At 52.7% G+C, this 15,670-nt stretch overlaps 3 protein-coding genes across 6 annotated transcripts in view; 1 reads left to right on the top strand and 2 right to left on the bottom strand.

Annotated features, from left to right (window-relative positions):
- PNKD (PNKD metallo-beta-lactamase domain containing) overlaps window positions 1–2,854 on the bottom strand; it is a 71,927-nt gene extending 69,073 nt beyond the window's left edge. Inside the window, exons 1-3 of one of the 2 annotated variants that reach the window (XM_084778323.1) lie at window positions 2,724–2,854; window positions 1,823–1,991; window positions 362–715 (exon numbers count right to left, since the gene is read on the bottom strand). In XM_084778323.1, the coding sequence (XP_084634449.1) occupies window positions 523–715; window positions 1,823–1,991; window positions 2,724–2,790 (429 nt within the window). In that variant the 5' untranslated portion in view covers window positions 2,791–2,854 and the 3' untranslated portion in view covers window positions 362–522. Of the gene's footprint in view, window positions 1–361; window positions 716–1,822; window positions 1,992–2,723 lie in introns of those variants that run through there. The other variant, XM_084778321.1, reaches the window with a different exon arrangement.
- Window positions 2,855–3,139: 285 nt separating this feature from the next.
- Window positions 3,140–8,165, top strand: AAMP (angio associated migratory cell protein). Of its 3 annotated transcripts, none has more exons than XM_084778318.1 (11): window positions 3,140–3,358; window positions 3,815–3,973; window positions 4,651–4,770; window positions 5,521–5,660; window positions 5,901–6,045; window positions 6,244–6,327; window positions 6,419–6,534; window positions 6,640–6,743; window positions 6,884–6,974; window positions 7,092–7,246; window positions 7,707–8,165. In XM_084778318.1, the coding sequence occupies exons 1-11, from the start codon at window positions 3,238–3,240 to the stop codon at window positions 7,780–7,782; spliced, it is 1,311 nt and encodes a 436-aa protein (XP_084634444.1). In that variant the 5' UTR covers window positions 3,140–3,237; the 3' UTR covers window positions 7,783–8,165. The 3 variants fall into 3 exon arrangements, with proteins under 3 accessions (XP_084634444.1, XP_084634445.1, XP_084634446.1); XM_084778319.1 differs by having other exon boundaries at window positions 3,142–3,358; window positions 3,818–3,973; XM_084778320.1 differs by lacking the exon at window positions 3,140–3,358 and adding an exon at window positions 3,456–3,686 and having other exon boundaries at window positions 3,818–3,973.
- Window positions 8,166–8,266: 101 nt separating this feature from the next.
- Window positions 8,267–11,278, bottom strand: GPBAR1 (G protein-coupled bile acid receptor 1). The gene is made up of 3 exons (XM_084778326.1): window positions 11,255–11,278; window positions 10,648–10,919; window positions 8,267–9,440 (listed from the first exon to the last, which is right to left on the bottom strand). Exon 3 carries the CDS (start codon window positions 9,396–9,398, stop codon window positions 8,403–8,405), a length of 996 nt encoding a protein of 331 aa, XP_084634452.1. The 5' UTR covers window positions 9,399–9,440; window positions 10,648–10,919; window positions 11,255–11,278; the 3' UTR covers window positions 8,267–8,402.
- Between the last annotated feature and the right edge of the window lie 4,392 nt (window positions 11,279–15,670).

The following is a 15,670-nucleotide window of genomic DNA, read 5'->3' on the forward strand; positions in this document are numbered from 1 at the left end:
CCTGAATGCTACTTTTGATGTGGTGTTTGTTCTTTGAGACAAAATCTCTTTATTATGGTGCTCTGGCTGTCTTGGAACTACATAGACCACCCTGGCCTCAAACTCAGAGATTCGCCTGCCTCTGGTTCCTGAGTACTGAGATTAAAGATGCCCATGCCTGACCGACTTTAACCAGTTTCGGCTGCATGGGACGCCACTGCCCTCCTGACTGGTGGCTCTGAAGACTTGGGTCTCCAGGGCCTGTACAAAGGCTTGTTGCATAAAGTCTGTGGTTACTTCATCACCCAACTGGGAACAGCGGCCAGCCCCACTCTGCCCCGCCCTTCCCCTCCCTGGGGCTTACAAATTCAGCTTTGCTTCCTTTCTATGTCAGTACTTCATAACTTTATTTGCATTTGGCTGGTTCCTCTGTGGAAGATGGGTGGTGGCAGCAGCTTGGGCAGCATGCGCCCTCTGGTGGGCCTCATGTGCAATGACCACACAGGACTTCAGTCTAGAGCTTAAAGTTGCTGTGATCCTCACTCAGGTCTGTACCCCAGACCCAACTTCAGGGAGCTGTGCTTGTTCGGAGGAAGCCCTGAACCTCTGGCTCTCATACTCGCCCGTGTTGGACACCCGCATGTTCTGCCGAGCCTTCATCTGCTTCACACGGTCCTTCTCCACTTCCTGCTTGGTGAGGACGAAGAAGAGGATACCACAGGGGAAGCCGATGGCCCTAGGGATGGGGAGATGTGCACCTGGTTTGGGGCGGGACTGGGACTGAGTCAGAGGAGCTGGAAGAATCAGTCCAGCTTTGCCTTTTGTACAAATGCTGTGGCGATATGCCTATGTATTCTTTGTGTTTGGTGCCGAAGGGATCCCACAAACCAGATCCTGCTTAAGACACTGTAATAGATCTCTATTCTATCCTGGCCAACTCCAAACTCCTAGGCAATGGCACTAAAGTTCCCGTGTGGTCCTGCCGACCTCTTCACCCCTGCTGAATGCTTCTGTGTGATCGACTGAACAGCCCGGGCTCTTTCTGATTTAGCAAAGGTTCCCTCTGTGACACTGTCTCATATCTTCCCAGACCCCTCTTTTTCTCCTTTTGCTGCTGCAGATCAGACATAGGGTTTCAAGAATATCAAGCATGTGCTTAGCCACTAAGTTACACCAACTGACTGTCTCTGTCTCTCTCTCTCTCTGTCTCTCTCTCTCTCTCTCTCTCTCTCTCTCTCTCTCTCAATCTGAGCAACTACTACTCAAAGAGGGCCTTGGTAGGGGCCAAAGAGCACAGAACCACAAGACCTGGTGAGAATCCCAGCTGAGAGCCTCAGTTCCCTCCTTAGTGAGATGGAGGTGCAATGTTGACGTCAGAAAGCCTAAAACCTTACATGGCAAAGTACGGTCACGCCTCAGGCACTCGCTGGAAAAAAAAAATTAATTTCTCTTTTCCTTTTATGGTGATCAATACTATGTATTAGAGCCAGAGTCAGAACCAAATAAAGTCACAGAACTACTTCTATGCAACATAACCTAATGCAAATTTTGATTAATTACTGGGACCGGGATCTAACCCCAGCTCCTAAGAGGAAGGATGAAGCCAGTGGCCCAAATTCAAATCAGATCAGCTCAACTGCTCCTCTGCAGAAAAGCCATTGTCTCCCCAGTTTTACATATTGTTCCGTACCCCCTGCCTCACTCCTGAGACTCCATCCCTTGAACCCAGCAATTCCCTTCCAGTGGACTCAGCTCACCATCGGCAACCTGATTAGTTTCTAGGTTTCCAACATCCTCTCAGTGCAACCCCCACTTAGTAGGCAAAGGGGCAGTTCAAACTCACCAGGCTAGTCCCACAGCTTTCATGGGGTTCTTGCCCCTCTTCCTGGGAATGTACTCCAGCTCAGGGGAGAGGGGCTCAGGCTCCTCCTTGCACTCCGGTGAGCTGTGGCTCTGCAGTGCTCTGGTCCTGTTCTGGGAAGTCTTGTTAGCTGTGGCTCCAGAGAGGATTCCTGTGAATAAAAGTACGGCAGGTCAGGATGGGAGCTAAGGGGAGGGGAGGAGCGGCTGAGATTTGAGGAAGGGGGGGTGACTGCAGTTTGGAGTAACAAGTGCTGTGAAGGATCTAAAGAGAAATGGGAAAATCGCCACCGAGGTGACACCTTTGGAAGCTACTTCCACGTCACTGCGGGCTCCTCACCCTGGTGCCAAAGCCGCGAGCTTCCCTGCTGTTCTATTCAGAAGGCAGTTTGGGAAGGACTGCAGAGGAATTCGCCGGAGGCATACATATGAAGGAAATCCGGGGAACTGTTTTTAAACTGCAGGGCCTTACCTATCCTCAAGAATAATTAACTCCATCCCCTCGAAGAGGAATCTGAAGCCCCGAGAGACGAGCTGCATCGCACAAGGTCAAACCGCTAATTACCCAGTGCTAGAACTCAAACCTCCAGAAGCCCAGGGCTCTTCCCTCTGCACTGCGGTGAGTGTGAAACCCCTGGAAAGCGGGAGTCTTAAGGCCTTCTTTGGGACTCTAGTAGCAAGACCCTAGGCATGCTGTGCAACCTGGACGCAGGCGTTGGACTGGTGACCTCTAGAGCATCTTTTCCACCCCCAGACTCTCTAAAAGCCTGCAGAGAGGTGTGGGCAGCAATTGGCAGCCTGACTTTCCTACTGTCGCGCCGGGTGGGATGTGAAGAGAATGGAATCTTTTAGAGCCCTGCCCTCCCTGGTATCCCTCTCCTTACCCCGGAGTACGCGGGCATTTCTTGCCCCCCGGCCCTTCAGCGCCGTAGCAGCTACCACCGCCGCCATGTTCAGGTCCCACCCCCCCTTCCCTGCGCTCCCCGTCGGGAATTGTAGTTTGCGTAAGGGGCCTCCCCCGCGCCTTCCGTCCTGCCTACAGATCAGAAACTACATTTCCCAGAAGTCCGCGTGGCGGGCCCCGGAGAACTACCCCTCCCAGGAGACCCCGGAGGCGCGCACGCTCGCTTGTTTCTCTCAAGCTGGGGGCGGAGTCTTGTAAGGAGGAGCTTGGGCTCTCCCGCCACGCCCCGGCCTGGTCATCCCAGTTCTGCGTTGTGATTGGCGGCTCAGTAGTCCACCTCCGTCTCTATTGGTCTGGATGCCGTCGCTCTTTCGGCCCGGAGTCACCTACGCCTACTTCCTCTCAGGAGGAGGGGCTCGAGTTCCGCGTCGTCGCGCAGAGCTGACTCTGGGAGGCGTTTGGGCCCAGAGAAGTGGATCGGTAGCTTTCGCCGCATGGAGTCCGAATCGGAGAGCGGAGCGGCCGCAGACACCCCGCCGCTGGAGACTCTAAGCTTCCACGGAGATGAAGAGATCATTGAGGTGGTAGAGCTGGATCCAGGCCCGCCGGACCCGGGTGAGAACTGTAGCTCCCGAGGCCACGGGACAGGAGGCGCTCACCCCTGGCCTCTGACCCGAGCTTCCATCCCCTCCCCCCACCCTCTTCCCTTACCGGTCGTTCCTACCGACATTTCTCTCCAGCCCACCTTCCCTACCCCCCACACTTAGTTTCGAGGCCTGGCTGGGTGGGGGTTCCCTGACGCCTCCCCTGGCCCTTCCCCTCACACACCCCCTTCCCATCATGCCCTCTGTCCTCTCTTCCCACACGGTGGCTGGCCAACGCCAGGTCTTCAGCCCTAGCCTTTCTCCCCCTTTCCTGCCCCCAAGCGCTCTCTACCTCCTCGGTACGTGTGGGACGACACCTTAACCTTTGGCCACATGACCCACTCCAGTGTCACCCTAGTCACTCTTTACCCCTTACTCCATTTCTCCTATATCTTTTGAGCCCCATCTTTTAACCTTTTCCCCAAAGCAGATGATCTGGCCCAGGAGATGGAAGATGTGGACTTTGAGGAAGAGGAAGAAGAGGAAGAAGGCAATGACGAGGGCTGGGTCCTGGAACCCCAGGAAGGGGTGGTCGGTAGCATGGAGGGCCCGGATGATAGTGAGGTCACCTTTGCATTGCACTCAGGTAGGCCTTTTGAGGGGGGATCACCTCACATCAGTGTAGATGTGATTTTGTCCTGTTGGTCCTGGACAGGATATTAGGAGAAATAAATGGGAAAGCCACCGACCTTGGCCTGCAGGAAATTCATAGGAAGAGCCAAAGGGATTAGGCTTCCACTGGAGTCACAGGAGACACCAGGGCTCAAATCCTACTTCTGCTGTTTAGCAGTTTATCACCTTAAGTTGGCTTTAAAAAAGTTATCCTGGGCAAGTATGAATGGAAGGAACCTAAGTGGAAATTAAAGGCAATTTACAGCCCAAAAGGAGATTAGCGATAGTCTTCTCAGACACCAGCTCTTAGTAACCAGTCTCATGAACACTTACTTCATACCCAGACTGGTAGGTGCTGTGCTCCCAGCGGTGCATATGGACCCACCTCTTAGCTTGCACCTCACAGCGGGGTGGTACGGGAACAGAACCGCAGGGAGATGTGCGCTGGAGGAGGACTTAGGGGGGTTTGTGCGCTTGGGAAGAATTTCTCTTAGCAACTTGATGCTTCAAACAAGAGCTGGACGCAGCCTTTCCAGGAGAGAATACTTAACGGCCTTGGGGAAAGGGGTTACGCTTCCCTGAAGGTTCTGAAAGCCCTCTAGGTGAGGGCACGGTTTTATCCTCTTTTTCATGGACTCTCTCATGGGACAGCATCTGTGTTTTGTGTGAGCCTGGACCCGAAAACCAACACCTTAGCAGTGACGGGGGGTGAAGATGACAAGGCCTTTGTGTGGAGGCTCAGTGATGGGGAGCTGCTGTTCGAGTGTGCAGGTGAGAGGTTGGGGAGGTCATGTTCCTTTGGGCATCTTGGCCAGTGGCCTGTGTGAACACCTAGCAACTATTTACCAGCCTCTGTCTTGTGCTGGATCCAGGAACCCATAGTAGAATTAACTGTTTTGTAGGTACTCGGGCAGGAAGTACTAATTGGCCAAGGGAGTCTGGCTAAGATGAGCATGGGAGGAGGTGTCCTGGAGTGGGCAGAGGCACAGCGAAGGCAGGCCTTGGAGGCCTGGGCTCTGCTGGTTGGATAGTAGTGTCAGCCTAGAGAGTTCCCTCGGGCTGCAGAGAGTTTGTTCCCTTGTTCTGCTGAGGCCCTCCTACCTTTCCCCCCTAGGTTTAAAAAAAATTTTTTAAAAAAGATTTCTTCATTTATTATTACTCATATAGTGCTCTGCTTGCACATACACCTTCAGGCCAGAAGAGGGCATCAGATCACATTATAGATGGTTGTGAGCCACCATGTAGTTGCTGGGAATTGAATTCAGGACCTCTAGAGGAGCAGACAGTGCTCTTAACCGCTGAGCCATCTCTCTAGCCCTAGTTAGTTGTTTTTAAAAGATGGCCAGATACATGGGTCACATGTCCCTAGCATTTAGGTACCTTTTAATGTTCTTTTTCTGCCATTTTTTTCCCTTGAGGTTATATATTTGGGTTGGCCTTGGATGTAGCCAAGGCTGGCCTTGAACTTGCTTCATCTCTCAGGCAAATTTGACCTCAGAATCTGCCTACTTTTCTCTGCAGGCCATAAAGACTCTGTTACATGTGCTGGTTTCAGCCATGACTCTACCCTAGTGGCCACAGGGGACATGAGTGGTCTTTTGAAAGTATGGCAGGTAGACACCAAGGAAGAAGTCTGGTCCTTTGAAGCAGGAGACTTGGAGGTGAGATCTTTGGCATGGGGTTCAACTCTGTGGGACCCTAAGTAGGGCTGAGTGCTTCTGGGAAGGGTAGGGGCAGGCATATCTATATACTGGAGAAGTTTGCCTTGAGCCACAGCACCCATAGCTCTGCAATTTATCTCTTTACCTGTGAAGTTCTTGCTGACTGTAGACGCAGGGACACCTTGCATGCAGTTGATGGCTTAGGTAGGCCTTGCTTGCTGATCTTCCCTCTCTGCCCAGTGGATGGAGTGGCACCCTCGGGCGCCTGTCCTGTTGGCGGGCACAGCTGATGGCAACACTTGGATGTGGAAGGTACCAAATGGTGACTGTAAGACCTTCCAGGGCCCCAACTGCCCTGCAACCTGTGGCCGTGTCCTCCCTGATGGTGAGAGCAACTGTCTCTTCCAGGAGATAGAGGTGGATCTAGTGACTTGTGGGTTCCAGCCCCCAGCTGCCCCACACTAGGTCACCTGTGACTCCAGGGGGAATTTGGGGTCCCCTACTCTCTTCTTCCTGCTCATTCTTTGCTTGGTGTGTCTGGGTGCACCCTCTGTGCTCTGGTCATTTGTGCATTGGTCCTTAGGGAAGAGAGCTGTGGTGGGATATGAAGACGGTACCATCAGGATTTGGGACCTCAAGCAGGGAAGCCCCATCCATGTACTGAAAGGTATCAGAGCGGGGAGGGTGGTCACCTGGGCTTTGTGAGGAGCCTGAGAGCAGGTACAGGACCCAGAGCCTGTACTCTTGCTGTGTCCTAGGGACTGAAGGTCACCAGGGCCCTCTGACCTGTGTTGCCACCAACCAGGATGGTAGCCTAATCCTCACTGGGTCTGTGGACTGCCAGGCGAAGCTGGTCAGTGCCACCACTGGCAAGGTAAGGAGCTTGGGCTTCGGTCTGAACCTTCTGCCCCTCCTTTGCCTCTTTCCTCTGTTAAGGGACCTGGATCCTGGGTCTGTGAGCCTCTTCTCTTACCTGTAGGTGGTGGGTGTGTTCAGACCTGAGACAGTCGCCTCCCAGCCCAGCCTGGGAGAGGGGGAGGAGAGTGAGTCTAACTCTGTGGAGTCCCTGGGCTTCTGCAGTGTGTGAGTGTCAGCTGAGCCTTGGCCTGGAGACCCAAGAGACTGCGGGGGTGGGGGGGGGGAGGTGGCACTGGGATCAGGGAGGAGGGAAGATGTGTGAATCTAGGGTCTCAGGAGCCTTCCTTGTATCACCTATTTCCTAGGATGCCTCTGGCTGCTGTTGGCTATCTGGATGGAACCTTGGCGATCTATGACCTGTCCACACAGACACTCCGGCATCAGTGTCAGCACCAGGTTTGTTCCTGTGTGGTGTGCTAAGGGGCAGCCTGTCCTCCGTGGCTGGGGTGGGGATGGGATCTTCTCTCCCTCCTGACTTCTGCCCTACTCTTACTTTGTCACCTTCTGGGACAGTCGGGCATTGTTCAGCTGCTATGGGAGGCTGGCACTGCTGTGGTATACACCTGTAGCCTGGATGGCATTGTACGTCTTTGGGATGCCCGGACTGGCCGCCTGCTTACTGACTACCGGGGCCATACTGCTGAGATCCTGGACTTTGCCCTCAGCAAGTAAGCACGGTGGACTGGCACCTTTAGGAAGTGGGTCTAGTGTGAGGTAGCACAGGTCCTTTGGGGAATGGGAGGGGATCCCTAAGGGAGATGAGATCTAATGCCTTGGTTGCATCTTGTGATGAAGGAATGCCAGGCCAACAGCATAGTCACACGCCACAGCCTTGGGATTCAGCCCTATCCCAGAGATTGGCAGTGACTTACCCATTGTGGGGTGGGAAGCTGAGAACAAACCTGCCTTCCTGGGCTCTGTTGCCCTCCATTGATCTCTGGTGCTTTACATGGGCATGCTTGAATCAGCTCCCTGGCTTTGCGGGAAGGGCCAGAGAACCAGGTGCAGACTCAGCCAGGGATGTAGGAGAGAGGTGACGCTGGAGCAGCTGCCCCAGGACCTCTGGGGAGTGAGCCCGGACTGGCCCTCAGGCTCCTCTGTCTTTTCGCCCCTGTTTTCTGTCTTCAGAGATGCTTCCCTGGTGGTGACTACATCAGGAGACCACAAAGCGAAAGTATTTTGTGTCCAGAGACCTGACCGTTAGCGGCTGGAGCCTCTGGCATGGTGTCTGGTGTTGAGGGGATAAAGGGACACCCCTGCCCCCCAGCAGAGGTGCAGAGGAAAGAGGAGGGGGGTATTGGACTGCTTTCCAACCCCTTCAGCTGACCTGCCCACTCCTTGTCCTTTTTCTCTCTTAGAGACCCGCCTTGCCAGGCCCTCCCTCTCCTGTCCAGCCCTGGGGCCTTTTAGGTGGCCTGTGTTTCTTTCACTTTGATTTGCTGGTGTGAGCCATGGGGTGCGTCTTTGTATGTGGGGGGTAGGTCTTTGAGGTTCCCGTTCTTTCCCTTCCCAAGTCTCTGGGGAAGGAAAGGAGGAAGAGAGACTAGTTACAGATTTTAAAAATGTAAATAAAATATACTTCCCAGAGGCGGTGTCTGTGTGCATTTTGTGGTGGCTGACCAGGAGGACCGTGCCTAGTTGGAAATGGACTCTTCCTTTGGTGCTCAGTCTGTCTCTGGGTCCTTCCACTTCCTGAGATAAGGAAGGAGATAATGTGCAATGGTGGCCAGAGATTTATTTGGTCTGGGTGAGGTGTCATGGAGCAAGGGCTTCAATCCAAAAAAAGAGCATGTGAGATGGATGAGTGCTCCTGGGAGGCTTTCCCTAATTCAAGTCCGGGTCAGTGACACTTTGGCTGCTGGTGTGGTACGCAGTGCTGGGGCCTGGACTGTCCCTCTTGGCTCTTCCTCGAAATCCCCGTAGCCACCTTTGGACACCTGCTCTCCAGGGGGCTGTGTAGCGCTGATCACCCAGACCCATGGCCACGGGCACAGCTGCAGCACTGGCACTGCCCAGTGAGATGAGAGATAACAGAGTTCCAGGCCCTAGGGGTGGTCGGCGCTCATAGGCCAGGACTGACAGGAGCAATGTGGCCACATAGGGCCCCCAACACAACAAAAAGAGCAGCGTGGCTCCTGCCTGGGCCCTAGCCTGCCTCCAGGTGAGAGCCCTGGCCAGGGTTGAGGGCCCATCCCGGCACACTGCCCGCTCTAAACGGCGGATATCCTGCAGCTGGTGGTGGGCAGTGGCCAACACACGGACAGAGAGAAGGGCAGCAGCCCCCACTGCAGGCAACAGGAGCCCATAGACTTCGAGGTAGAGGTAGGGAGCTGGGAAGACAGCTTGAGAGCTGCAGTTGGCACCAGGACTCCAATGGTTCCAGCCCAGAGCAGGCAGGCTGGCAAAGAGCAGGGGGCTGACCCAGGTGAGGAGCAGGGCTAGCCGCATATTCCCACGGGGCCGGAGTGGCTGCAGCACCGCCACGTAGCGCTCCCCATGCACCAGCAGCAGGTTGGCGAGCAGGGAGAGGAAAGAGAAATTGGGAGCCAAGTGGAGAAGGAGGCAGGACCAGTAGCCCCGATGGCTCCTGCTCCACAGTCCAGGCAGCATGGGCAGTGCCAACCCTGTGAGTAGCCCAGCCAATAGTAGGCTTAGGAAGAAGCAGCCAGCAGGTGGGCTGCGCAGGTGGCGGTCCAGGGCAATGCCTAGGGCCAGGAGCAGGTTGGCGATGACAATGAGGCTTGCCAGGGCCAGGGAAAGCCCCAGAGCCCCCATGGGAATGGAGCTGGCCACCTCCCCAGTGTTGTTGGGTATCATCATGGGTCTTGGCACAAGGAAGGCCTGGAGCTGCAGCCGGCATGCCTGTGTGGAGAAGTGGCCAGAGTTAGGTTGGCTCTGTAGTCACTGTCCTGGTGGCGACAGCACGGCAGCCTCAGACTGTGGGCCTTGTTTGCTCACACAGATTTTCAGTTGCCAACTTAAAAAATTACACAGAAAAGTCATGCTTTTGGTTTCTTTTGGAAACTCAATTCTACCAACATACATGTGCACGCCCTCCCCCCCCCAAATTTGGTGTCTTAGAAGAGGCTGCCTTCAGGCAATACCACAGTTCCAACAGGCAGCTGCTGCCTGTTTAGACTGGAAGGCAACCTACCCAAAACATTTGTCAACCTTTGCCTGTTCACATCAGAGTGTCTAGAGAGGACAGTGGCTGTTCAGCCACTCGGTGAGAGGCTCCCAAAGGCCAGGTCTGGGAAGTCACTCTTCCTGTACTCCCACCCTGTCTCCACTTGGAGCCTGTTACAGCTCAGTGAACAGCCTCCGGGTAGGACTTCCAGCCCATAAACTTGACTCGTCCGCTCCACACTAGCAACAGGCCCTTCCTGGGAACTGGAGGGAAGGGAGGGGAGATGCTTGGCAGGGAATTTGGGGGTGCTCAGAACAGAGAGCCCCCCATACACCTCAACACAGGCTGAACCCAGGGGACAAGGAGAAGCCTCCAAATTGACTCTAGCTTGTTTTACTTGCCTGCCTGGTCTCAGCCCCAGGCCACATTGGAGGGCCAGTGGGAGGGGTCCTGGATCCTGTCAACAGGGGAGCATCTGCTGTTGCTAGGATCAAAGTCAATACGGAAGGATTCTGCCCTCCGCTCCTCTGGCCTCTCCCAGGACCTGCATCAGCTGTCTGGCTACCTTAGTAAGATGCTCTCCTTCCTTCCCAGCAGATCCCAGACCACACTCCTGATGCTTTCCCCTCCCACCGCCCGGTTCTTCTGACCCCCACTCCCGGCCACCTAGGCCTATCTTTCCCTCTCCAGCAGCCCCCTAGTTTGTTCCCTGTCCTCCCCACACCATGCACTTTTATTAAACCCCTGAGATTGGGCCTGAGCTGGAGTTCCCACCCTTCAGTCCCTCCCCAGCCTTCCTCAGAGTAACAAGAAAGGTAGAGCTCAGCATCCAGGGATAATGTCCTGGTGGGGTGTGAACCATGCCTCCTGAATACTCCAGTGGCTCGAGCTAGTGCAGTGACGTCTTGAGATCGGACCTGGAGGGGTCCTACAGCTACTCACATGGCTGTTAGGAGCAGATGGTGCTTGCTAGCCTTTCCTCTGAGGGCCAGAGAGTCACAGCAGCCACTCTTGCAAGTCTTCGGGCCATGCTGGGTGTCCTGGCCAATGACTGCATGATGCTCCTATGCCTGGCACAGCAGGAACCAGGCTTGCCTGCTCAGACTCTGCCCTGACCTGGGTTCCTGAAGGGCTGGAGGGCTTCAGTCTTGGGCTCCGCCTCCGGGGGTGGGACTTGGCACATCCTGATTGCGTTTCCTGAAAGGCCTCCAGTCCTGTGTAAGTGAACCCTGCCGTTAGCAGCCTGCCACGTCATGAAACCTAGGTGATGTTCCCTTACCGCTGAGATTTCCTCTTGCTGTCATCACCAGTTCCATCTGGGAACTACATTCCAGCTAATGAATAATGTTTGATATACAACACACCTCCCCCCCCCCCCCAGCCATACACAGCCAGCTAGCTACTTCTGTTGACACACGGGGGGGGGGGGGTAGAGGAAGGGGGGCTGGGATTGGGGCCTGAGAATCTTCACTGATCCCCATCATTAGATGAGCCCTTTCAGCTTAGAAACCCAGCCTTGTCTCCGTGAGTCTGGGGCCATCCTACACACCTCTCAACTTCTCTGTTGTGAGACTGGGTCTTGTTGGGTCTGATGTATTTTGATGCTAATTACTGCTTGCTGTCTCTCTGCCCCACCTGTATTTTGCCTGAGAGCCTAACCTGTTTGACCAATAAAAGGCCTTCACACCTGGGCAGGGCTAATGAAAAACTGTGGCTGAGGTGCCCAGGCTTGGGGAGACAGACAGAATCTTGGAAGAGAGACCCAAGGAGAGGAGAAGAGAAGGGTCCATGGGTTAGGTGGAGGAGAAGCACATGGGCTGCGTGATGATAATTAGCAAGTATTTGGGATAATTGATAGAAATTATTAGAAGCAGATGGCATGGGATTGGGGCAGGTAGCCTATATCTGCCCCACTATGGGAAGTAGTTTAGGGGATTAATATCTGCCCTGCCCCAGGTTAACTACAGCTATTTTAAAATATAACAGGTGTCTGTGTTTTCATTGCTAGTGGGTTATACTGCCATAGTAATAATAATTGTAGGCCTAATGATAAACACTATTAGGCCATACTGATAATTTAACCACAACAGGGTCTCATATTGCCCAGGCTATCCTCAGACTCCTATGTAATGGAGTATCACCTTGAACTTCTGATCCTTTTGTCTCCACCTCCCAAGTACTAGGGTTATAGCTTTGTATCACCATGTCTGGTGGTCCTACATCTACCATGTTACAGGCAGGTTCTAGAACTCATGGATTCCTTCCTCCATGCTAGGTTGGTATTCTGTCAACCACACCCCGGATCCTCGGCTGTTTTCTAAGTTTTGGGACATGCATAAGGCACAAAAGGATGCGGTAGAGGTTCAAGCCTGTGATCCCAACATCTGGGAAGCTGAGGCAGGGGGATCAGTGTGAGTTTGAGGCTAGCCTGGGTTACAGTGAGACTGTTTCAATACTGTCAGTCTTCCCCCCAAATGAAAAGTGACCTGTGGGGTTAGTCATAGGGTATTGTAGGCCTCTGTGGAAACCACAGTGCTTGACAGTACTGAGGGGAGGTCAACTCAACAAAAGGTTCGTCCTCCTCTATGTAGCTTAGAGACATAGACCACGGTTGGCATGGCAGGGCTGGGGAACGTGGGCAAACCATTGGAATTCTCTCAACACTGTGTATTTATCTTCACAGTGATGCTCAGAATTGTACTTACCTAAGCCAGGTTTGTAGTCCTAGCTCTTGGGTGCTGAGACATGTAGGGTGCAGTAAGTTGCGGCCAGCTTCCAAAACTTAGCCCTTGTTTCAAACCAACAGAAGCAACCAAACAAACACAGGGGAAAAAAGTGACTCCCCCTCCAGTAAAGGAGGTAAGGAACTAGATCAGGCCCTGGCTCCTGAGGACTTGATCGCGTTAATGCTAAAGTGGCTATGAGTTCTGCTTTTCTCTGCACTGTCCCCTTCAAAAAAGCACTCTGCCGAGAAAGGCGGATAGGGACAGGAAATCAAAGGGATGGCACTTTTACTCTGCAGGAAAACTGAGGAAACTAGGTACAGTGAGAAGGGCATGCTTGCAGTGTGGAAGCCAAGAGTTCCACGTTCATTTTTAACTCTGTATCAAGTGCAGCTTAGAGTGAAGGCAGGAGAGGAGCCCAGCCAAACTTCCTAAGGACTGAAACAGGCTGGGGCTGCAGCAAAAAGGCTGGGATTGAGACTGAGCAAGTGGACTTCAGTACCCTCAGAGAGATGCAGCCTGAAAGGCTGGAAGGCTGAGGCTTCTGGGACGGTTTGCCCCAAGGCACACATTCCAGGGTCCTGGAGAGGTGGGGCTTGTGCTGGGAGACTAAGCAGAGCGGCCTTAAATCCATCATCCTCCAGGAAGCCGGCACACAGTCTCAGACCCAGGCAGTGGCAGTGGGGCATGAGTCAGGCTCTGGGAGAGTTCAGCCTGGGGCTGGACTAAACTAGTGCAAGACCCTTTGGATATGGGGCTGCCAGGAATAAACAGCCTGCTTTCTGTTCCAGGCCTCCTTCCCCAGAGACTCAGGATGTCTGTTTCTTCTCTGCTCTGTCTAAACACTGTGTGTGGTATGACGTGTGAGGGGGACAGCTAAGGCAGTGGGAGCTGGGGAGCTGGATTCTGTCCTGTTCTCAGTTCAGTTTCTCCCTCACCAGCCTGCTTCCTCTCTGTAACTGTCAAGCCCTGGACCACGAGTTTCTTTTGCCCTTCCACCCACAGGAGGCTCTGGCGCAATTTTCAGACACTCCAGTGCTGCCTATGGCCCCGACCTGCTGTTTTCCTGGTGCCGGGGTGGACAATCCAGACTGTCCCAGAAGCCAACTGGGTCTCCCTGGTCCACTTTCCTACTTTATTTTCCTGATGCATTTGGGACTTGGTGGAAGTGCTTTATGAGGTCTGAAAGCAGTGATTCTGGACCAGGGAGGAAAATGAAGCTTCCTTTCACAGCCACTGCTTAACAGCACTCATACCAATGAGACAAGGTCTCTCTGTATGTAGCTCAGGCTAATCTTGAACTCCTGATCCTCCTGCCTCAGCCTCCCAAGTGCTGGGTTCACTTTTTTGCACTAGCATATCCAGTTGGTCCCCACTTAAAACTTATGTGGATATAATTTCTAGATACTGTAACAACTGGCCAGGATGCTGGCTCTCTCTCCCTCTCCCAGCTTAGGTTTGAGGGAGCACTGGACGAAGGTGTGTCAGGTGGATGGATCCTATACAGAAGGTAACTGCATGTCAGCTGCCACATATGAGCATCAGCAAGCACACTGATGTTGGCTCTGTTTCTTAACAATTAAACTTTATTATACAACCCAACTAGCTTACACAAGAAGGAAAAAAGGTTAAAGGGACAAAAGAGTGAACCTTCCGGTATCCGTTCCACGGGACGGGTCCTTAGGTGTCTCTCTGGCCCGAGTGCTGGTCCAGCCTGTTCGCTGCTCTCAACCTGTGGTTCTCTCCTCCCCACCTCCCTGAGTCACGTGGGAAGGGCGGTCTCCTTCTCCCGTTGAGGATCAATTAGAAAAACAATAGCCCAGTTGGGGTTCCCAGGTCTGCTTCCTGAATTCCAGGCCCAGGATGGCTCCACTCAGTCTGTCACAAGGTATTCATGGGGTGCCTCAGGGTAAAGCCCGCCAAGATTGCTTCCACCTGTGACAAAGCTTAATCTTTGCCACAGACTGATGTAGCAGTTAAGGCGTTTTCCTTCCTTATCTCACATACTTCTTACTGTAATCTCATTTCCTTTCCTGCTAAACATGTTCCATTCAGATTCAGAGATTCCTGCTAGGGAATAGAGTACAACCTCCATGGGCCCGGCACTTATTACGTACCCACACCCATAATTTAAAGACATCTTTCAAAATATTATGTATACAGTGTTCTGCCTTGCATGTACACCTGCAGGCCAGAAGAGGGCATCAGATCACATTATAGATGGATGTGAGCCACCATGTGGTTGCTGGGAATTGAACTCAGGATCATCTCTCCAACCACTTAAAGAACATTTAAAAAACCAGAACGAAGATCATGTGGCTAAGTTATATAGATCCAGAGTGTAGCTCAGTGGTGGCTGGTGGTAGTATAGCACCCATGGGGTTCTGAGGTCCATCTCTAGCACTGGGTGGGGGAGGAACCCCACCCAATTATGTGTGCATGTATGTATATCTGTGCCTGTATGCATCAGAGATGTCCATGTTGTATAACATGTATTTGTTCTTTTCCCACTGTTTTCAAACAAGGTCTCACTTTATGGGCCATGAACTCACTGCAATTCTGCTGCAACCTTGGAGTGCTGGGATTACAAGTGAGCCACTGTGCCCAACTCCATGTCCCCATTTAGTATGTATTGTCACGATGTCCCACCACACCTTCTTACAAACATGCACATGCATCATACTCACTTGGTACCCTGTTGTCCTCCTACTTTTCAAAAGGATTCAATGAGTTTCATTAAAGTTGCTCACAGGAGCATGAAAACCTTACCAGTGGCTACAGGAGCATGAAAACCTTACCAGTGGCTACATCACGGAAGAAAGTGTCATGGATTTTTTATGTTGACAAAGTATTGGAAATGAGGCAGGATTTACTATTATAAGAATTTTAATATCATTGTACTTTTCTATGATTTCTAATCAACCAGATTTTATGACCTATAATATTTCTTTAAAAATCGAATTGTCTCAGAGGCCCACAGAAGACTACTGGTTATTGCTGTTGCTTGCCTGCCTATGAGAACTAGATGGTGAGACTCTTATGAGGCCTTTTGTTTTTGAGACAGGGTCTCTCGGTGTAGCCTTGGCTGTCCTGGAACTCACTATGTAGACAGGCTGGCCTTGAACTCACAGAGATCTGCCTGCCTCTGTCTCCTGAGTGCTGGTTTTAAAGGTGTGTACCATAACTGCCCAGCCTCAAACTGCTTCCTAAATATAATATCCACAGGCTACTAAACTCTTGGC

The sequence above is a fragment of the Acomys minous genome (assembly GCF_964271855.1).
Source record: "Acomys minous genome assembly, chromosome: 4".
Lineage (NCBI taxonomy): Eukaryota > Metazoa > Chordata > Mammalia > Rodentia > Muridae > Acomys > Acomys minous.

Excerpts from the sequence above, each read along its gene's own strand:
- AAMP (XM_084778318.1), top strand. The coding sequence starts at position 3,238 with ATGGAGTCCGAATCGGAGAGCGGAGCGGCCGCAGACACCCCGCCGCTG. Across the intron at positions 3,359-3,814 it reads TCCAGGCCCGCCGGACCCGG|CAGATGATCTGGCCCAGGAG; the intron begins GTGAGAACTGTA and ends TTTTCCCCAAAG. Across the intron at positions 6,535-6,639 it reads TCAGTGCCACCACTGGCAAG|GTGGTGGGTGTGTTCAGACC; the intron begins GTAAGGAGCTTG and ends TCTTACCTGTAG.
- GPBAR1 (XM_084778326.1), bottom strand. The coding sequence starts at position 9,398 with ATGATGATACCCAACAACACTGGGGAGGTGGCCAGCTCCATTCCCATG.